This window comes from Danio rerio, chromosome 17, assembly GCF_049306965.1.
Source record: "Danio rerio strain Tuebingen ecotype United States chromosome 17, GRCz12tu, whole genome shotgun sequence".
NCBI classification, from domain to species: domain Eukaryota; kingdom Metazoa; phylum Chordata; class Actinopteri; order Cypriniformes; family Danionidae; genus Danio; species Danio rerio.
The window spans coordinates 32070815-32094147 of record NC_133192.1 but is presented as its reverse complement, the minus strand read 5'-3'; the positions used below and the strand labels follow the sequence as shown (position 1 = coordinate 32094147).

Here is a 23333-nt window from a genome sequence, read left to right as displayed (position 1 = left end):
TGGAAATTGTGCTGGTATTTTATTGCAATTCTAAATTATTTTTTATAAAAACGGCTTGCCAAACTGATTATTTTTTATTTAATTTTTTTTTATTCCTATAGTTTCTTAATTTTATACACATGTAATTGTCTGCTTCCAATACTTTAGAAACAGATGTTTTCTTTTAGCCTTATAATTTGATATTGCAATCTTTTCGCTGTACTTGTTACCAGGTTACGAAAAAAATTATGTGTTCATTTTTACTGGGCGATATATACATACATATGCTGTATATATATATATATATATATATATATATATATATATATATATATATATATATATATATATATATAAAATGTATGAGACATTTGAGGAGATCTGCAATGATTAAGATGTTCACACATGCAGTCATAAGTGTACATGTTACAAAAAGGATGCCGTTAAACAGTTTTTTTTATAATTTTTTTTTTTTATTAGCTGAATAGAATTCAGCAAGCCATCTCAAAGCAAATTACCTTGCAAAACAATAAAGAAATGTCAATAACTCACAAAATGTTATTCCCAGGACTTTGTATGTTATAAATGACGTGAATTAAGAAATACCGCATACCGTATGGTCTGCCAGATGAGAAGACAATACACCTTCATTTTATTTTCCTTTTTTGCCATTTACGTTCTTCTATGCGTACAAATCCACTTTAAAACCACGTCATGAGATCAGGTTAGACTGATGACTCACACACATTCTTTTGAGAGTTGATTTGGCAGAATATCTGATAGATGAGATGCTTTCTGACATAAGTTGCTTGCGTAGAAAACTTTAGGTATCTCCCAGTTTGAATAATGTTATGCGTTAATGACAGTTCTGTATAGTAATTTTTGTAGTGTGTTAATTACATCAAGGGTTGTATGACAAGTGGTAGAAAAATTCACCACACACAGACAATTTAATACTGTAGTGAAAGAGAGTCATAGAGGTTTTACCAGCCACAGCCCGGCATACTGACACATTGTATATCTACAGATGAGAAATTATTACTACGCGATAGCACTATGCTGTTAGATAATGGTCTTCATGTCCGGCAAAGATTCACTTTTCTTACATATCTTGTGTCCCGTTGTTTGCAGTTCTTTTCAAGCTAGAGCAGTCTTTATATCCTCCTCAAGATAAATAATAGTATGTAGGCACTTTGAATGGTGTAAAAAAAAAAAAAAAAAAAAAAGCAACATGACCTTGGTTGTCTTGTTTTTTATTTATTTTTTTTACTTAGTAAATAATCTGAAGCAACTGTGAATGAGTTCTTTGTTAGTCATCTGCTTTTTCATGTGATCTTCTAAACATGGGGTAGATTTTTATGTGAAGGCAAGAATCAATATTACTATTGCTCATAGTTGGGGGAAGGAACAAACTAACCTTGTGTTAAACCTTGCTGTATAAGTTATGCAAGTGATTGGAATGAGCCTGCTCTCTAAAATGTAAAGGTTACAGAAATTGGTATGTGTTGCCTTAATAAGAAGTGTGAGTGTGTTATGACATTCATCTTTCTTAAAATACTAGCCCCATCTATTGTCTAATAGCAGGATATTGTCAATGTCAATACAAAGTTTATTTATTCAGCACAGGGGAAAACTGGTTCCCAGACTGAGCCTAGATTTTTCCCTTGGGTTTTGCCCCAATTACTGCATTGTTTTAGTTTTAATTGTTTGATCTACATTTTATTTTTTTTTTTTTAAGAGTGTGCAGGTCTAAAAACCAATGTTTGTTTTTATTGCCATTTTTCCCAAGCTACGACTAAATCATTAAAATTTTGCTTTTCTTTTTGGTTTGATTCACTTTGCAACATTAAATGTTTAGGCAAAATATAAATCCCCTTTTTCTCTGACATGGTCCCTGTTTTGAGTTGATTTTCCAGTTTGTTCTGGAACGTGATCATTGTAGTGATAAAGACCTCACTGAGAATCTGCCAATGCTGGTGTTTTTTTGTAACCAGTATTTCCATGGATCCTCTCAGACTGATTGTTTGAGTGCAGATCTGAGCACTATTTGCAGTGTTAACATAAACCAAACCAAGGGGAAACAAATGCTTTAGAAAATGAACAAGGTTATAAAACGCAGTTAATATTCAGTGATGAAGTTGGGCCCAATCCCAATTCTACCCCTTAGCCTTTCCCCTTTGTTCACGCGCAAAACGAGAGGTAGGGGTGTCCCAATTTTCTTTAGCTTGAAGGCATAGAGCTAAGGAGAAGGGGTGAATAGCCCTTTGAACAAAGATTTTTCAGGACCACACCTGAAACCAAGGGGTAAGAAAATTTCCCAGAATACACCTGCCACAAAGGCAGTGTTGCTGAATCCGGAAGTAATGAGATCCACAAATGAGTATTTTTATTTTTTTGTCATTTATTACGAATTTTTACAACAAACAAACATGTGTTTTATTATATTCATAACCGCGTTCGTGTTTTACCGTCATGCTTAAAAAAAAAAAAAAAAAAAACGCTAAAAAAAAAACGCTAAATTTTGCGATCTAATCCCTATTAATAACTCCTGTACAGCAGTCCCACAGCATTCTGACACTCGAATACCCTGTCAGTAATGTCTATTGCCTGCCAATTGACATTTTACAGTGTTTGCTATCATTTTAATGTTGTTTTTGGTGTGTTTACATTGAATATGGCACTTTGTAAAAACAGTACAGTTACGATCTTATTGCCACATTAGATTGTTATAACATATGCCTTAATTTCCTGAAGATAAATACCAATAAAAAACACAACTGAAATAACTACAGCAGTCGCGATAGTCTGGTCTCACATGAAGCATAAGATCGCGAGGGCATATGGTGACATGTGCAGGTGGTGTAGTGCTGTCCCAATTCTTAGGGGTAAATTTTGAAGCCCTTTCCTTTAGCCCTCGGTTGTAAGGGCCAAGGGGAAGGGATAGGGGTACAAAAATAGAGTTAGGATTGGGCCTCAATGTTTTGACTGCATTGAATCTGTTGTGTGACACTTAAACATTTTTCTTATTATGAATGCATGAATTGTACGTCATGGTGGTGAAGTGGATAGCATGATCGCCTCACGGCATGTAAGTCACTGGTTCGAGCCCTTGCTGTGTCAGTTGGCATTTCTGTGTAGAGTTTGCATGTTCTCCTCATGTTTGTGTGGGTTTCCTCCGGTTTTCCCCGCAGTCCAAACAAAGACCTGCGGTATAGGTAAATTAAATATGTTAAATAGGTTGTAGTGTATGTATATGTGAATGCAAGAGTGTATGGGTGTTTCCCTGTGTTTGGTTGCGGTTCATTTCGCTGTGGTGACCCCAGATTAATTAAAGTATTAAGCCAAAAATAAAATGAATGAGAGAATAAATAAACTGTAGTTGTATTGAAATAAATAGTATTTCATTCTTAATAATATTTAAAATAATTATTGTAATATTAACATTGTTAATAATTAGGCATGGTGATCAGAACATGTAAACATATCCTAAACATTCATTCATTCATTTTCTTGTTGCCTTAGTCCCTTTATTATTCTGGGGTCGTCACAGCGGAATGAACCGCCGACTTATCCAGCACGTTTTTACGCAGAGGATGCCCTTCCAGCCTCAACCCATCTCTGGGATACATCCACACTCATTCACACTCATACACTTCGGACAATTTAGCCTACCCAATTCACCTGTACCGCATGTCTTTGGACTGTGGGGGAAACCGGAGCACCTGGAGGAAACTCACGCAAATGCAGGGAGAACATGCAAACGCCAACTGATCCAGCCGAGGCTCGAACCAGTGACCTTCTGTGAGGCGACAGCACTACACTGAAAAAAAAATATTCAGAGCTGATTCCTTGGATTTACTCAATTTTTGTATGTTAAGTGGTTGTAAACAATTTATTTGTTGAATTTAAACAAACCTTTTAAGTTGAACATTATTACATTTAATTTGTTTAAATTAAACACAAATAAATAGCTTGCAACAGTTCTGCATGCAACACTTTTTTTTGTCCTACTGTGCTGCTGCGTCGCCATATCCTAAACAAACAAAATAGTGCAATGTTACAAGAACTAGATCAAAAGTAAGATGTTTAACAGTCATTTTAGGCTTTTTACAACAGCTGCTTCAACAGGCCATTTCTTCTACCTAATCTATTTAAATTGTTAGGAACCTGGATAAAAATACTGTAATAATTTATGGAAAAATACTGTAATTTTTTTTGTTAACTATACTTTAGGATAATGTATTTTATTTTCTGTATTTATTAATTTAATTTGTGGTAGTTTGGTATTGGTTTATAAAAGGAGGTGCACGGCATAATTATTCCATGTATGTGGCTGGTTTTGCAAGAATTCTTCAACCGGAAAGACTGCGTTAAAAGCTACTTTTCAAGCACCTCCCTGGCTAAACCACAGAGATGATGCACGTGTAGCAGAAGGGTGCTTTATCACCCCAATATACATATAGTGATTCATCCCTCAAAAATCATTTCCTGGAAAGTAATATATCCATGTTAAAAAATGAGGGTGTGGTGGTATTTAAATGGAATGCTTTTGTTGCCCACATTGGGCAAGTGACATGCTATTGTAAAATGTTGTGCATGCATTCACATTTATACATTGACATTCTTGTAATTTCTGCTTTGCTTGGTTGTTTTTGTCAGACGTAAAGCCAAATGTAAAACGATTTACTCTTTTTAAATGGGGTATTTATTTATTTTTTAAATGACTTGGACTTTATTATTTGACATTGGCTTGACCTGTTCACTTTTATACTAGCATCTGTCGTTGTTTGGGCTTGGATATAAGCTGTTATGGAAAGACAACAGCAGCAGAGGCAAATCTGACTCAGACAATGACTCGTGGGAGACACATTTTTTGGCCCAAAGTCACCAGCATGAATATTAACACTCCAATCATCGCTGACTGTATGGCTAATATAATTAGAACAATTATTAACGAGATGAGCAAAATTACCCATTTGGTTATGCTGACATTTGATATGTTAATGAATCGTTAACTTTTCGTCATTAAAATGGAGATAGACTTTTGATAGAGGAACTGGCCATTTAGGTGATTATATATATCTGGTCTGTCACCATGTTCAAAAAGTGGTTATATATAGCCTATAGCCTAAATGATTTTGACATTTGATATTACATGTGAACAGTAACATGAGAGAACTGTTTTTGTAATAATTGAAAGCATTCAGGAAGCCGCAAATCATCCTACAAATTTGCCCTACCAGGCATTTGACGTTTTAGATTGTTGGAATGTGACGCAGGCAAAAAAGAGTTATGTTTCTGACGTTTCTTTTTTTTTTTTTTTTACAGTGAATAATCCCATTCCTGCTAACCTCAAGTCTGAGGCCAAGAAGGCCGCCAAGATCCTCAGAGAGTTCACCGAAATCTCCAACAGAATGGGGCCTGACAAGCTTATTCCAGGTAATTATTGTAATTGTTGTAAACCTATAAGAATGCAATAGAAAAAAACATTTGTCTTATAGAGATTAATTGCATTAAATTGACTTTGACTGCTTAAATGCTTTTAAAACGAGGAAAATTGGATCACTAGTTTTTATTGGATTAAGGCATGATGTTTTAGGGAAATTTAGCATTTAAATGACTGGATTTAATCAAATAAATTTATACCATTTATAGCTATTTATTCCAACATAGGCTCTTTCTGAAAACGTCCCCTATATACATTTTTGCAGATCACGATTTATGCAGCCAGAAGTATGTATGGCTGCATTTCATTTTTAAAATGAATGCAGCGGGGCAGTATGATGAAAAATTATTATTATTTTTTTTTTGTTGCTCTTGCCTCCATATGGACTGCTTTCCAGCTGTTATGCTTGCCCAGTAGCTCGCTGCATACGTCAGCGGTCTTGAGACAGAGAGGAGTTTACCACGGCGAGGGGGTTCGAGTCTGGTAAAGAATGGCTGCAGAAAGCAGGCAAAACAAAAACAGAAGCCAAAAAAATAATGCCAAAAAAATAATCGGTGCTTTTAAAAAAACACTATTGGCTGGGTTTAGGGAAGGAGAATGGTGGGCCAGATGATTGGTCAGTCAGTCAGTCCATTGACAGTGTCTTCAGTGGACTTCAGTGGATTTACGCGAGAACAGTAGGCGCGAATGGCAATCATGAGAGAAATTTGAGATCTCAAAAACCGTACACAGCGGCCTCTGGTGGATTTTGCAAAAACAAAACTGCAAATAAAAATGTAGCTCCTGGGATTTGTATTTGACACTCTCCAGAAAAATATGTAGCGGTATGTAATCAAAATGAGCCTTGGTTGATTTATTCTCATCCAAACAAAAATAAGAGATTTGTTTTGTCCTAAATAAGTGAGTTTTGTTTGACAACAGTACTTTTTTGTTCTAATTCTAGTTTGTTTGTTTTTTTTCAGTGGTTACTCATTGGTTTATTTATTGTTCACCTATGTTTGGTCTAGTTCAATGTCTTTTAGGCCCCGTACACACGGTCAGGTCTTGAGTCCCAATTCCGATTTGGTGCCTATATCCGATTATTTTTTGCCTGTCCGTTTGCACTTTTTTTTTTTCATTTTGACCCATATCCAATTCATGTGTTTACACTTGCCATACAATTTATGCTGTCGCGCATGCATAAAGGTGGGTTCTAGCTTCTGCTCCACACTATCCACTATGGAAAAAATTTCTTGCTTTTAGCTCTGTGAAAGGTGCGAAGATCGCCCAAAATTAAAATGATTGTAAAATCATAAAATTGTGGAACTGACCACTTTCCTCGTTGTTGTTTACCGCGTTGGCGTCTCCATACACGCTCTTCCACCTCATTAAACCGCAGAGAAGTAACACAAAGTCGTAAGTTTAATGATGTACAAAACAGAATGCCTCTAAATCCGATCTGCCTGTTACATGATGGTCACATTTACATATCTGATTTATATCTGGTTTATTTCCACATATGAAGGAGGCATGAAACCGATCTCTGAATATACAAATACATGCTGGGTTTTTTTTTTTTTTTTTTGTGCGTGTTTACACTGTCATAGAACAGATCCGATCTGTGTCGCATATGAGCAAAAAACCTGAATTGGGTCACATTTAACTGGCAGTGTAAACCGGGCCTTAGACACCTATTTAAGCTTCAAGTGTTCTATTATTTAAACGTTTTTCCTGGCTTCATGTTGGCAAATTGTAAAGTTTTTTGTTTTTTTACTTTTTTTTATTAAATGCACACTCATAATGCAGTGGTCCCAAAATGATACAAATCAGTTCATTTGGAAAATATATATATTATATTATATTATATTATATTATATTATATTATATTATATTATATTATATTATATTATATTATATTATATTATATTATATTATATTATGTTATATTATGTTATATTATGTTATATTGTTATCTGTGGACAAGTAGCATTTTGCACAAATAATTTTAGACCACTGAACTAGCTTTTCAGATCCATTTTAACCAAAACTTAGCCACAAAGGTCAAATTCCTGTGGCAAAAAATAAACACCATTTATTCATGTTTTATTTTTTGACATTTTGTGCATTTCTATGTTGCTCAGAATAGTCCTTGAGGCCAGAGTTCCTCATACTTTAGGAGCATAGACTCATACTGATGCATTAATAGCAGCCATGCCAGACAAGTGCTATTAACTGCTAAAGTTAGCATTTCTGTTGACTGATGTCATCTGTGTACATGACGAGCAGTCTTTCTGCCAATCCTTTGCCAAGTATCTGTTCATGCACGTCTTCAGAGAGTGACATGAATGCAACTCACTCAGTGACTTCACCATGTCTGTGCAACCTGCGTGAAAACAGAATGCACTAATCAACTCTGCCTACCTGTTTCATCTTGCATTTGCAAATCGATTTAGATTTTTTTTTTAGTCCTTGAAATCACATTCTGAACAGGTTTGCATTGCACAAGTCCAGTTGTAATATCTAATTTTCATTTACCTCTGTCTTTTCCACAACCTTATGCCAGCTCATGTCATTGCCAAGGCTCAGGGACTGGCAATCCTGTCAGTCTTCAAAGCAGGTTTCATGATCACTGCTAGGGGCGGCAGTGGGATAGTGATTGCAAGACTTGCTGATGGAAGTAAGTGGGGAAAAAAAGTTGTTGTTTTTTGTGTAATTGTCATGTACAGTATAGCTGCTTTGTAATATGAGGAGATTATATGGGTTGTCACTTTACAGTGTGTAAATATATTAAAGTCATTCCTTTAATTTTTTCTTCCTGGCTAAACTAGAACAATTACAACAAAATAGAGCAATTTGAGTAATAAGGGAAGTTTGAAGTAATGGATGGCTGGCAGCTCCCTTAGCAACCTTCATATCTGAATAAACGAAACCCTCCTTTAGGTTATGTTGAGCTTCACTGGCTTGATGTACTGTATGTTAGTGTTTTCGTGTTTAATTTTTTAGTATACAAAAAAGGCTTTCATAAAATACAACTAGAAAAAAAATGAGAGTCCGCTTAATCTATCAGTTACTCTGTTTTATAAAAACAGTGTTATTTTTTTTTAGCTTTTACTTTAACAAATTGATTAGAATAACAATTGTTTTGTTATGTTGTGATTTTAAAAAAAATCTGGGTTATTTTCTCAAATACTGAAACTCAAGTAAAGTTAAAACATTAGTGTATATATATATATATATATATATATATATATATATATATATATATATATATATATATATATATACACACACACACACACACACACACACGTTTATTTATTTACTTATATTTAAGTATTTGAGAATAGACCTTTATACATTAGAAAATAAAAGTATTATTAACATTTTATTCTAATATATCCAGAGAAGTCAATAATAAGTGGTCTCTTCATTTTTTTTCCCCCACAGCTACTTAACTGAACTTTAACCTAAATGCATTGTTTACTGTATGTGTGAACATGATATATTTTTAGTTTAAAATAATTTTTATTTTTAAGTTTAGAACTAGTGAAAATCTTTAATATAAACCAAAGTTGGGTTTGTCTTTATTTGGTCTAAAGTTGTATAACAACAACCCAGCATTTTTGTGTGTAATTAACAATAAGAAAAAGCAGGAATGTTTGAGCATTTATAAGGTTGTATCATATACAGTATGTTTAAACTGCATCTTTGGTTAGTCTTGCATTTACATTGCAGTTGAACAGCACCTAGTGTTTGTTTGGAAATGGGGATAATTTTAGATCATCTGTTTGAGAGGTGTAATTATTATTTAGATACAGGATTATTATTTAAACTTCTAGAATACCTTTTAATAATGAACAAATGGCCCCTTGTTAGGAACTAATATATATGTGTATATATATATATATATATATATATATATATATATATATATATATATATATATATATATATATATATATATATATATATATATATATATATATATATATAAATATAAATATAAATTAACCTCAAAAAGAAGTTAATTGTTATGTGTTTTACATTTCGGCATTGTTCTCTATAGGTTGGTCTGCTCCTTCAGCTATTGGTATTGCTGGACTAGGTGGAGGATTTGAAATTGGGTTGGAGGTAAGGTTTTTGCCACTTGACTTTTTAGAAGAACAACCAATTTAAAAATAAACAACCAGCTTTTAAAAAAGAAGGCTAAGAAGGTCTAATTTTTTAGATGATACTTAATCACAAATAATCATAAAAGAGGATCCTAAAGTAAAATGTTAAACTTTGTTTTTTAGATTTGAGTGAAGTTTGTTTATAAACTAATTTCGAGAGGATCACGTGCTTATGATTTATTACGGCCGGTCTCGTACTAAGCTACTATAAAGAACCACAGTTTTCAGTCCACTTTATCTTCGTTTGGAAGAAACCCCCCTTCCTCCCCAATTCTCCTCCTTTACCATTGATCGGGCGGCACGGCTGGTTCCGTTTCTGTGAGGAGTTTGTATATTCTCCCTGTGTCTACGTGGGTTTTCCCTGGGTTCTCATGTTTCCTCCCACCGTCTAAAGATATATATATATTATGCATAACAATCAAGCACTTGTCTAGCCCCCTTTCTCACGTGTTCCCTTAGCTACTGCAGCTGGGGAGCTCTGAGATCCACTGTGCTCAGGCTCCCCTCTAGCTCTGCAAACAGGAGGAAGCCCCGGGCTCCAGGATCCCTTGAGCTCGGGGCTCTCTCCCTGGACAGCATGGCAAACAAGCTTTTGATAGATCATCAGCTAAGTGTGAACTCTTGAAAAAGATACCAACCTTAGAAATGCATACAAAAACTTGATTTCACTCTCATGCATTTTGTGCTGAATCAGACAGTAACAGAACAGACAGAACAGTTATGCAACATGTTGATTCACTTATCAGATAAACCCCTTGGACTACCCTATGGATTATGCAGATACTATAGGAGCTTCATCAGTGTATAATTTGTAAATTACTTCACATGCAATGTCACGAAAAAAAACCAAACATTTTTTTTCTTTCTGCCTAGATAGTCTGAGTCATGCATAGACAAGAACATCAAGACACTAAACTATTTGCCCTGTCTGACTTGGCTGTCTTGTTTTGTATTTTTTTTCCATCATCATAAAGCTTGCAGTTTATGTTATTAGAGCTGTCAATCAATTTTAATATTTAATTGTGCACATTTTATAGCTTTAACGGAGTATATCTTATAGCCTAACTTAGTCATAAAGCTTTAAACATTTTCTTTAGTTTCTAGGTAATAAAGTAATAGTAGTCCCTTGTGTAATTATTTAAATTTGGCCAAAAATAAAAGCTTAAGCAAGCAACTGCAGACTGAAATGGTTCTTTTTCATTCTTCATTTTTGAGTAAGAAGAATAGCGGTTTGAGCAGTGGTTTACTAACAACAAACGTCGTAAGGCCATCTCTACTACTGACAGTAACATTTATTGAAAATGTGCAATGCTCTTTCCTCTCTATGACAAAAACATTCAACTTAATTAAGAATATATTAAGAAAGCATTTAATATTAGCAATATATTAGGTGTTTGCTCAAGCTTAACAATTTGACATATTTATTTTAATAGCATTTTATATGTCCCAAAACCCAACTTGGCTCATTTATTTGGATTCAAATGTGCAGTGAAAAAGTCTGTGTAGCTTTTCCAGTGATTCCTTGTTTTTGCTTAAAGTATATTTTAATCTTGTTTAAAAATAATAATAAATAAAATTGGTAAAGGACTTGTTAAACAATCCAATAGGATTTCATTCATCATTAAATGGCCTGCAAACAGTCTTCATCATTTACTGTTGCTCCCAATAACAATTATTCATTTTTTATTTTAATAAAAGTCATGTTAACAAAGTTCTCTCAGAATCGTTTTCGGTAAAAGCACGGCCATAATAAATTACTCATTACAAAAACTTCTCTAAATCAGTGGTTACCCTTTTGTCGGGGGCTATTTGTAGCTCAAGCGCCGCCTTCATCATTTTTCAACCCATAAGTGGATATTCATATCTCCGGCGCAGGAAATCACTGTGTAAGCGTCCATTGAGGTCATTTGTCAGAATCAGGCAAGAAGTTGAACTTTTGTTTCCTGACCTTGGGTAGCAGCTCGGATGAGTCATTTGTGTACTGAGCGCCTGTGCATCTTGACAGTTTTGATTAATTTCTGGAGTAGCCTTCGGGCGCAGCAGTGTGCGCTGCGGTCTCTGTCTCTCAGTAAGTATCAACACACCTGATAAGTAGCTGGGGAGTACAGGAAATATCGATTTTTATCTTTAGGCATTTAAACCAGAGGGTGTCTGAAACCAGTCCAAATCTTTCGACACCAACCAACGTTTAGAAAAAAAGCTTAAGCTGTTGCTGAATATTGAGCTGCTTTTTTTTAATGTTTTTCTGGCGACAGATGCACAGGAGTTGGCGGGGTGCTTGTCAGAGTGATGTATAGCCTGATTGTACATTAACATCACATGACATGATGCTTGGCTTTAAAGAAACCTGATTTTATAAATGGATGAATATAATATAATTAGGCCTGTCGTGGTATCATTTTTGTTGTACGAAACATTTCACCAAAATATATTGCAATAAACGATATTATTGTCAATTTAAGGCTTTTTTATACCGATACATTTATAACTTTGGCATTGTATAATGCCGGAACAACAATATAATATCATCACAATGCAAGTACACTCTTCCAAAAAAACATATATTTAATTATTAATAATATTAATATTAATTGAATTTCAGTCATTTTAACAGCTATATAATTGAGCATTGGAATCGGAATGTAAAAATGCATTTCCTTAATGATATTAAATGTTAACAAAAGTGCAAGGTAAAAAGTAACCAAGGATGTGATATTTGCTACCAGATCTATTTTGTGTTCAGGCACCCACATGAAAATATACTATAGTAATTTATAGTAAATACTATAAAATTCTGTAGACTAATTTAATTTTAAATGTTTGTCCAAATGTCTGTTTAAAATCAGGATGCTATATTGGTTTAGGAATGGGTGGTTAATTTAATTATAATTCGGGTCTTACTTTGAATTGAAGACTATATAATTGTCCATTTGTCTCATGTTGATTTTAAGGCTTCAGATAAAATATAGTTTATCTTCTTTTTCCCCCCAGTCATCAGATTTTGTCATCATCTTGAATCAGAGGAGAGCTGTTGAGGCCTTTAGTAAAGGAGGAAATCTGACTCTTGGAGGAAACTTCACTGTGGCCGTTGGGCCTCTTGGCAGGTACAGTACAGTATGAGATGGTGATTGACCTTGTAGTACCTTAGTTTACTTCTAGGGGGCGGAAATAACCTAGAGTTAAGGTTTGGAAACAACTTGGGTGCTTTGAGCAAATGTCCATTGTTAAGTATTAGTGTCGTAATCTGATATGACACCTTTATTACTAAAGTGTTTGCAAGTGTTTTTTTTTTTTTTATCTGGATGCATCTGCGTCACTTGGCTGACTTCTGATTAAAATTAAAGGTTATGGCTTGAGGGAGAAAGGTTTGATTTATGTTTTATGCAATTGATATAATTTTTTTTTCTCTAAAAATGCTGCTAACATTGCTGCCTCATAGCTATGTGGACAGCAGTGGATGAAAGATTGTGCAGTGTTTGTTAGTTGAATTGTTCAACTCATTTGTATATATGTTGAAGCCCATTTGTTTGAAGAAGTGTGTTTACATACAGTATGTAATGTAGGGCTTTGACGGCATTTGTTCAAAGATATAAATGAACTCCATAATGTTGTTTTTTTTTTTTTTTTTTTTTTTTTTTTTTTTAAACTGTTGGAGCATTTTATCGCTGAAGGTTAAAAACATCAGCAGTATATGAACGCCATCTTTTTGTATCACTTCACAAGGGACTCATTTTCTCTGATGACATGTTTACACAATAAAAGTATACAGTTGTGAGCTGCCAGCTTCAGCTTTCACCTGCAATACAGTCATTCATAATTTGACAAGCATGAGCTTGCGCCGAAAACACTGTGCGAATTATAGATAATGACAGGTGCCCGTACTGTACATTAGGAGCCATTCAGAAATGCTATTTTAAATGACAGCTGCATTGTTCTAAGGTGAATCAGTGATATTTACCTTTATTGATTGATTCTGCTATGTTTGTGCTTGTGCGGAAAGTGCTTTTTTTTGTTCTCTGTGCTTTAATTGTTGTTTATGGATCTCATTGGAGTAGAGCTGCAAGCGATCTCTTACTGAACAAGTGCCTGATGCACTACAGTAGCTTTGAAAGCCACGGCTTAAGATTGCACTTTTTTGGATGCGTTTGATTTGTTGGTTTGGATTTGGTTTGGCAGCAGTGACTGCAGGGTGTATGAGCTTTTAAAACAAGTTATTTTTGGAATGGAACCTACTTACCACCTACTGTACTTAGATATATTTTATATTAAGGTCACATCTCATGAAGATTTTTGTGAAAATGATCTCTTAGGAATATTTTTACTTAGTGGATAGCAAATGGGGCATTTTATACTATTTTAAAAATGGTAATTTCATAATAAATTATTTTATATTAAATAACTTTGCAGACACTTATTTAAAGTGACTTACAAGTGAATACAATAGAAGAAATTAAAGCAGCAATATAACAACTGCATGTATGTATGTATGTATGTATGTATACATACACAGTTGAAGTCAGAATTATTAGCCCCCATGAATTATTCACCCCACGTTTTTATTTTTCCCCAATTTCTGTTTAACAGACACTTTTTTTTTTCAACACATTTCTAATTATAATAGTTTTAAAATATAATTTCTAATAACTGATTTATTTTATCTTTGCCATGATGATAGTAAATAATATTTTACTAGATATTTTTCAAGATACTTCTATACATCTTAAAGAAACATTTAAAGGCTTAAGTAGGTTAACTAGGCAGGTTATTGTATAATGATTTAAATTGTAATTGTATATTTTATATTAGGCAAGTTGTTGTATAATGATGGTTTGTTCTGTAGACTATAAAAATTTGCTTAAATTAAATTTTTTTTTTTATTAAAAACTGCTTTTATTGTAAAATAAAAACAAAAAATGAAACAAATAAGACTTTCTTCAGGAGAAAAAAATTTATCAGAAATACTGTGAAAATGTCCTTGCTCTGTTAACATCATTTGGGAAATATTTAAAAAAGAAAAAAAAAATTCAAAGGGGGGCTAATAATTCTGACTTTAACGTATAACGTTTATGTGCAGTAAATATGACCAGTCATATGGACCAAGCAATGTGTCTGTTTGTATGTGGGATTTACTTTCTCTGCAGTTAAAGTTTGAAATTAAAATGTTGTTGTTTATTCTACTCATTAGGCAATCCAGAGAAATTTATGGATATGCTATTATATTATGAGGCCACTGGTTAACACAACATCCACAACTTTTATATCTGTGCATTTACTAAACAAATCTTGCTTACCCCAGTTATAAAAGTTACTAGTTTCAGCAAAAATTTTCATATTAGTGCATTTCTAAAAAAAAAAAATTTGCTGACCCCATGCCTTTTGATGAAAGTATAATTAAATAATAGCAAAAATCAGGCCAAGGCACTTGAAAAATGTGGAAAAAATATAAAGTTTTCTGGCCTTGGACTGATATTTTGCTGTTTATTCTGATGAATACCTTGACTAAAGAGCACCTACACATTATTTATGCTAGCCCTGAATACTTTTTCCTTTGATTTTTGGGTTTTTATAGTTAAATAATATTTTTAAAAATAATAGTGCTATTGCGCTTTGTGCGTTCAAGTTCGAATTCAGACATTCCCCAGACATAATCCTGGTTCAATCAACATGTACTTTTTTTTTTAATTGAGTGTCTTCCTCCCAACAAATTCCGGCTATTACAACATTGAGTGCTCTTATCTTCTCATGAGAAATTGATTTATTCTTTACATTTTTATCTATTTATGCATCTTTGACAGAAATGTGGAGGCAGATGTGGCGGTTCGCAGTACTGCGGCAGTCTACTCGTATTGCAAATCCCGCGGCCTATATGCTGGAGTCTCTCTCGTCGGATCTTACCTCATTGAGCGCAAAGACACCAATCGAAAGTACGTAAAATCATTAGTTAAAGAGTTTGAGTTGTATTTAAGCTTTCAGGTGCTGATGTTACCCGAGTGTTGACCTGTACTGTCTTTTCATTGTGTCAGTGTATTATGTGTGCTTTTACTTTACATTCATTTAGGTTCTATGGGAAAGACATTCGTGCTTCTGCTATTCTCAATGGCGATGTAGAACCACCACCTGAAGCCTATGATTTGTACACCATTTTACAGGACTACACTGAGAAATACACTACCGAATGGCAGAACAAACACATGCGGTCTTCAAGCAAGGTCACTGTCTGTCAAGTCAAATTTGAAACTAATGCTTGCCAAGCTGCTTATAAACTAATACAGAATGCTAGATTTCACACAATTCCTTCATGTTGTCTCAGATCAGTTAAGTTAACTTGAAAGTTTTCAATTTTTTAGTGGATTCAACATAAAACAATTTGCTTGTAACAAAGTAGCTTAAGAATTGTGTTGTTTCAAAGTAGTTTGAAGAAGCAGCAAAAAGTGTACTGCAATTTAAAGTAGTGAATACTGTAAATGGTTGACCGAGACAGTTTTCAAGACTAAATAAATAGCTTCAATATTTTTTCCATACTTTTAGAATGTGTGCTATTTTACTGTTTTATTCTTATTTTAACTTTTTTTTGTTTGTTTGAACATGTATGATTACTATTTATTATTATTATTTTCTTTTTTTCATGATTTACAAAACATACCCTGGGTAACAATCTTTTAATATTATTCTACTTTTCAAGGTTTTTGTTATATAAACGATTTAGCTACATTTTTACAGCATTGTACAGGTGAAGTCAGAATTATTAGCCCTCCTGAATTATTAGCCCCCCTGTTTATTTTTTTCGCCAATTTCTGTTTAATAGAGACAGGATTTTTTTTTTCGACAAATTTCTAAACATAATGGTTTTAATAACTCCTTTCTAATAACAGATTTATTTTATCTTTGCCATGACGACAGTAAATAATATTTTACTAGATATATTTCAAGACACTTCTATACAGCTTAAAGTGACATTTAAACGCTTAACTGGGTTAATTAGGTTAACTAGGAAGGTTAGGGTAATTAGGCAAGTTAATGTATAATGATGGTTTGTTCTGTAGATTATTGGAAAAAAAAGGAGCTTAAAGGGGCTAATAATATTGACCTTAAAATGGTTAATAGAAAAAATATAAACTTTTTATTCTAGCCAAAATAAAACAAATAAGACTTTTTTTTCAGAAGAAAAAATATTATCAGACATGTTGTGAAAATGTTCTTGCTCTGTCAAACATAATTTGGGAAATATAAAAAAAAAAATTCAAAGTGGGGGCTAATAATTTTGACTTCAACTTAATATCTTTATACTTTGGATCAAACTACTAGGTTACACCATTTGTCAGCAAGAAGATAGAAGTTTTCGATCATTTAATATACAATAAAACAGTATCATCACTATCGTATCATATATTTACAGTACAGATCAGATATCAGATAAGGTTTAATTTTTACATTACTAATATCCCCTTGCTGTTGTTTTTTTATTTTAACATGTAAAATATATTTAAAACTATTGAAATAGACACTTTATTTGCGTATTAATGTTTTATTTTTATGATACAATTGCTTTTGATAATTATATTTGATTTAGGCACCAAAATAGGACATCTCATGTTAGACCTAAATCAAAAATGTTAAACTTTAGTAATTTAACATTTTTAATTCAAAAAAATGTCTACTACTTTTATGTTCAGTTAATATTAGCATTTAAAATTAATAAGTAGACCTTAAGGGTGAGAATATCAAAGCTGAATCGATTATGTGCAACAAATGCGTCATCAAAAAACAGCATTTAGCATATAAGCAGCAGGACAGGAATTTGTTATTTAATTTTGTAATTTACAAGCAATGTTTCTGATTAAAACTGATACTTTTAAAGTGAATCAGATTAGATGAACTGCTACAATCACATTACAAATAAAAAAAAAGAGAAGCGTGTCGTCACAAAAATTCCCACATCTTATCAAAATAGCTGGCATGATGGCGAATTCAAATATATAAGACAACAATGATAGCATGTAAGAAGTAATAATATGAAACCAGAACAGTTGTAGTTTTATAATTTTACAAGTTTAATAGTTTTACAAGACTTGCACGGTTCATTTGCACGACCAGTTTATCAACAAAATAAATATTCCCTCACCCATCCATTTACTCTTTTTACTTTGTTTAAATTGCCCGTGTGATTTGTCATTGCATGCCAAACCATCAACAGTAAGTTGACTGACAGTATCACTCATCATTTCAAGGGTTAAGTTACTTTAATCTTGTTGTATTTGATGAGATTTGAAGTCACACTATTTTCCACCGACTCCAGTCTTTTTTTCTTTTTTTACTTTCTCAGTCAGATGAACAAGTCTGTTGACCCATTTTTGTCCATTTAAATTAGAAAAGTACACACAGAAACCCCTCTAGTGGCAAACATTGAGGTAGACAGAAAAGTATGTAGTCATTCTGTGAGTTTGGAATGAAGAAATGAATAAATTACACCTAAACTAAGCGTGAGAGCTATAATCTGCTGACAAAGTCTTTCAACACATTATGGTGATTGTGAGTTTTTTTTAATGGCTACTATAAATCAGGCTACTATAAAACCTTGTAGATGACAGTAATATAGACCTTCTACTTGGCACATCATATTTTAGGGTATATACTTAGTTCATTGGGATTATATGGGATAAAAATAAACACTGATTCGATAGTGCAAGATGCAGTATGGAAAAAATTATTAAAATCATGTTATGAATGAAAGTCAACCAAATATTGATTTAACTCTGAGGTTAGGATGTTGGCTTTGAGTTATCAGAATTTTTTTCTTACTTTTTATTATTTTGTAGCATAAATGACAAACTTCTGAATTACTAATCTCAAGTTGTATGTATTGTACTATATGGAACTGTTATAAATGCAATACAGACTTACACTTCAAAAAATGTGTATGTTTAACAAGCAAACTAAGCTTGCATACCAATTCCAATAAAGGAATAAAGTATTATCAATGTGCTTTCAATATCTTGTTGTTTTATGGCTTTACTGCTAGTCTCATTTTATCATGTTCTCTGTGAAAAGACAAGATGTATAATCGGGTGTCTGTGTTTTCACAGATGAGTTCAGCACCAGCTCGACCAAGGCCTCCCACACAGAAATCTGCCTCCTCGTACACACCCAGGACACAGGGTAAGACCCCGAGTGATCCCTCAGAACCAGCAGCATTTCATCTTTCAGAGGAGAAATATGCTGACTGACTGAACATATGCACATGTCTTTAAACAAAAAAAAAAAAAAAAAGAATTGTTCCACAAAAATTCTAGGATCATAGCAATATTTTAATATTGAAGTTGCTGTGGTTCTTGCACTGAGGTAATCATTCATGGTTGTATGGGGATTTTTACAGCTCCTCCAGCTGTGAAGCCTGCTCTCTATCCAAATTTGAACAGCTGGGATACTGGTTCAGGTGAGTAAAATTAAATATATTAATTTTAGTTTATTTAATAATTGGTTTAATTGATTTGTTTGATTGGCTTTGGTGTATTTAAATTATTTAGACTTTTTTATTTTTAGTTTATTTTACTTTTCTTGTTCAATATTTTATATTTTGTTTAATTTAATTTAAATTTATATGACATTTTTCTTTTTTTCTTTTTTTTTTTTACATAGGCTTTAATGTATATTTAAATTATTTTAGATTTTATTTGTTCAATATTTGGTCATTTATTTTGTTTGTTATTCTATGTTGCCTTTCGTTACCCGTCTTCACACCTGTGACTGTGGAAATAAACTGCCAGAAGTGGATTTAACTGTATACTTTGCAGCCCACCCTGTGTGTTCAAGCCTATTATAAAGCTGAATATCCAAACAAAGTGGATTATTCCTTCTGTAGATGATGAGGTTAATCAGACACTTTTTAAAACAACAAGAAATACCTGTGAAAATCAAAATGACAATGCTCATGGATTTCAGTTGACACTGATAAATTATAAAGTGGATTAAAACGGCTAGATTAGCAACGGCTAATTAAATGGCAGAAATGCACCAGAAGAAACACCCAGTGCTGTGTGAGATCTTTTCATTAATCAGCTCAGCCTGTGGAGGATGATTTGTCTTGTCGTCCCTTCAGCTTCTCATTTATTTTCATTAGGTTCCTAAAAGCCCATGTTTAAAGTTGAATTATAAGGATTAGATAAAGAACACTGCTTCGTCTGCCCCGCTCTGACTGGCTGGGAAGATTTCAAAAGAAGCCATGAACTGGAGACTGGCTTTTTTCCCATCTTCCTTTGCTCATGAAGGGCCTCTGTGCTCTTCGCCATGTCACAAGTCGGTTACGCAGCAAACGCATTCTTTCCCACAGCGAGATGACATTATCATCAGATTTAAAAGGTCGCTCGCTCGCTAATAGATGATGTGTGTGTTTGTCAATGGATTCTGGAATGATGGAGTTTGTCACATACAGTCACGCGAATCAAAACATTTGGCAGCCTCCCTTTCCACTTGGAGGAGGAAGACTTTAAGACGGCTTTTATTGGTAATGGTACATTTTATTCCCAACTAAACGGCAGACATGCGTCCATCTTTACTTTATACTTTGTGTTAAGGACAGCAGTGATTGATCGTGAAAACATCCTAATAATAAGAACATTACACAGTGACTTTGAATACAGGGCAGCCAACAAAAGCACTCCACATAGTGTAATTATTATGTGCTTTGCTCGTACAGGACAACTAAAAGGAACCAAATGCTGTGGTTTTGAGATGGCAGCACTAATAACTTGTCTCTGTGGACTTGGTTGGAAGATCAGAAAACCAACGTGGGCTGGTTTTAACAGGTTCTTTTAATCTTTTCAGAATTTTTTTCAGATTTTTGGGTTGAGAAATGGATCTGATAAAACCCTTTGGAGAAAAATCCACTTACTGTACATGAATTGCATGAATTTTCTTTTCATTAAGTTTTTTTTTTTTTTTTTTTTCTACCCCAGAGTTGGTCAACTGAAAAGCTTTACCATTTCCAACACCCACAACCACAAGTTGTAACAAAAGTACATTTATTAACTTTATTTACCAATATGGTTTAACTATCTTCCTTACAATAACATTTGTTTTTTAATGGTTTATTTATGTTTTAACTGGGCCATTGGAAAAAAAATTCATTCAAAATGGTCTTCAATTTGCCTTGATGAAACCTGTAGAAACCCTGCCTTTCTTAAATAGTTGAAAGTGGAGAAGCTCAATGTTCACATCTGTATTTAGTTTTCTCCACTAGTTATTGGATGGACAAAAACAGGGCCTGCGTAGCAAGACTATGCAACTCTTGATCAGATTTTTTGCCTCAGTTTGAGTCGATGCCAGTCAGCAGATTTGCATCAATTCAGTCAACAGTCAGAGTTGAGAGATTTCACAGAAAATGGGTGTAGTGACTTAGGCACAGACTCCAAATATTTAGCTAATCAAAATATATCAGAAATATTCAAGTATTTTGGTCCATTTTAGAGCGTAGCACATTGTCTACTGAAAATTGGCAAGGTAATGCAAATTCATTATATTTTACCACTGATTAGAAAATATTGAGTTGTTACGGTGTTTAGATAAATAAAAGCAATGCAATACAGATTAATTGCCTTTTGGTTAAGTCAGTAAGGCACCTGTTTCTGGCACTTTGTTGGTTCCAAAGCAAATTGAAATTGTGATTGTTTGTTGAAATACATGTTTGACTAGAAAGAACAAACTTGAAGACCTATGGACCCTTTTCACTGTTATGACACCTTCCTTTGTAAATGAGCTGACAGTAAAACTGCTTGACTGCATGGAAACATAGCCACAAATGCATATTTACAAAGATTTGAATAATGCGCTTGTAGGCAAAACTGGAATATCAAATGATTTGCAAATAAAGCAAGGTTTCAACCCAGTGAGACAGTCAAATAGAATCAAATTGTCTCTTCCTGATAAACTGGTGCCGGATATCAAAAAGAAAATGGTTTGCTGTGGTAGGAGCCAATTTTTTGTAGATACATTTTTTTTTTTCCTCTTCAAAATTAATTTTGCCTCAAAAGCTGTAGATTGCAATAAACACTCTTTTGGAGGCACGAAACCACTCTTAAAGCACATCTGCTTAAATAGTTTTCATCGGTAATAATACCAAATCACTCAGCTGAAGGACTTTGTCTAATTAGTGATTTTTAGCAAAGAACATTTCGGTTGTTTTACAATATGGTAGGTCTGCTGGTTGGTACATTTAATTTATTGGTGTTCCATTGGCCATTGCATTTTTGTTTTCACATACAACATGGCTTTCGGTTGCATCAGGGTCTTCTTGAGTCCCTCATGGTCTGACGAAACCCCAGTGGAAAAACAGGAGGGCCATCCGAATGTTGCACATTTTATAAAGGCATGACAAGATGTGTTTGCTTTTGGGTTGTTGTCTTGTGCAACTTCATTCAGTGTGAGCAAATGACGCTATACAAGAGGGCAATCGAGCATGCCATGGCTAATATAAACTAGACACATTGTGTGATTGTAGATAAATGACATGAGGTTTGTTGTCTCAGGTAAAGTTGTTCTTAAACGCATGGATGCCAGCAGTCAAACATTGCTTTTACCACAGAAAAAAATAAAGTTGGCTGTAAAGTTGCATTCTTTCTGATTATAAGTGATAGTTGATATTAATTCCTTGTCAATGCATGCAATTCAACTCTTTCAATTCAATGCAATTCAATGCATGTAATTCAATTTAAATCCACTGTAATTAAAAGGACTAAATTTATTTGTGAATTTGAAAATTATTTAGCTTTTTTTTCTTTAAACCTTTAAACCTGCAGCATTCATTATTGAAATGATTAGCTCATCTCCTTCATTTCCCGTGTTTACTCTTTGATTAATTTAGATGCTATTGTGGTGCATTTGTTGGGTTATTTTTAACTCTGTTGATTCAGATGCATAAATGAAGGTAATTGATTGAAATGTGCACGTGCCTCAGCACGATCCAGACATTTAGAGACTGCCTGAGACAAGCTTTCATTGTTCGCTTTTCCTTCAGGTGGAAAGAGGAGTCCAATTCCCCTGTGTGATGTTTAATTACCGGATTTTGTCAAATTACATGTTAATATTCCACTGGTTGATAACAGTAATTCTAAATCAACAAACGTCTGGCAGCCTAAAAGATCAGTTGAGTCCACTGCAATCTCTTGGCCAGAGGTGGATCATGAGAGCCAGGTGAATTTTACAGGAAACCGATACTGTTAGCCAAGTATTTGACTTGTCTTTCCACGGCTAATTGTCATTGCCTAATTCAGGATTAGTAGACTGGTATGTCTGCTGTATGTCAAAGCACTGCACTGGATGACTTAAGATCAGCACAACAGATGTCTGTTTTATTTTATTTTTTTGTTGTTAGCTTGGCACAGTTAGTAACCTCTTGACAACTGCAACTAGAAAAAAATAAGGCTTTGTGCTATAGAGGAATTGTGGAAAAGGGTAAAGTGAACTGTCACCAAACATAAGGCAATATTTTTTTCAATAGATTTCCCAGACACTCATCCAGCTTTCCCGCACTGGCTCAACCAGTCTGTTTGTTCGACCAACGTTGTTGCTGTCGGGCTAGATGGGATATAGTGGAAGTGCCTCAGAGTATTTTTTTTTTCCTTCTGTGAAATAAATATACATAAAGCTTCTCTTCTCTTACATTAAGTCTTATGAGCTGCACATCTGTAGTCACATGTTTGAAGTCATTACAAATGTCAGGAATGTGTTATAAATGATTTGTTTTTGTGAAACACACAATACAT

At 33.8% G+C, this 23333-nt stretch overlaps 1 protein-coding gene across 2 annotated transcripts in view; it reads left to right on the top strand.

Annotated features, from left to right (window-relative positions):
* sh3yl1 (SH3 and SYLF domain containing 1) overlaps positions 1 to 23333 on the top strand; it is a 48579-nt gene that overhangs the window by 12887 nt on the left and 12359 nt on the right. For both annotated transcript variants that reach the window (NM_001423240.1, XM_073927394.1), the window contains 8 exon segments: positions 5308 to 5418; positions 7968 to 8081; positions 9471 to 9535; positions 12568 to 12680; positions 15372 to 15500; positions 15635 to 15785; positions 18660 to 18732; positions 18950 to 19009. In NM_001423240.1, the coding sequence (NP_001410169.1) occupies positions 5308 to 5418; positions 7968 to 8081; positions 9471 to 9535; positions 12568 to 12680; positions 15372 to 15500; positions 15635 to 15785; positions 18660 to 18732; positions 18950 to 19009 (816 nt within the window).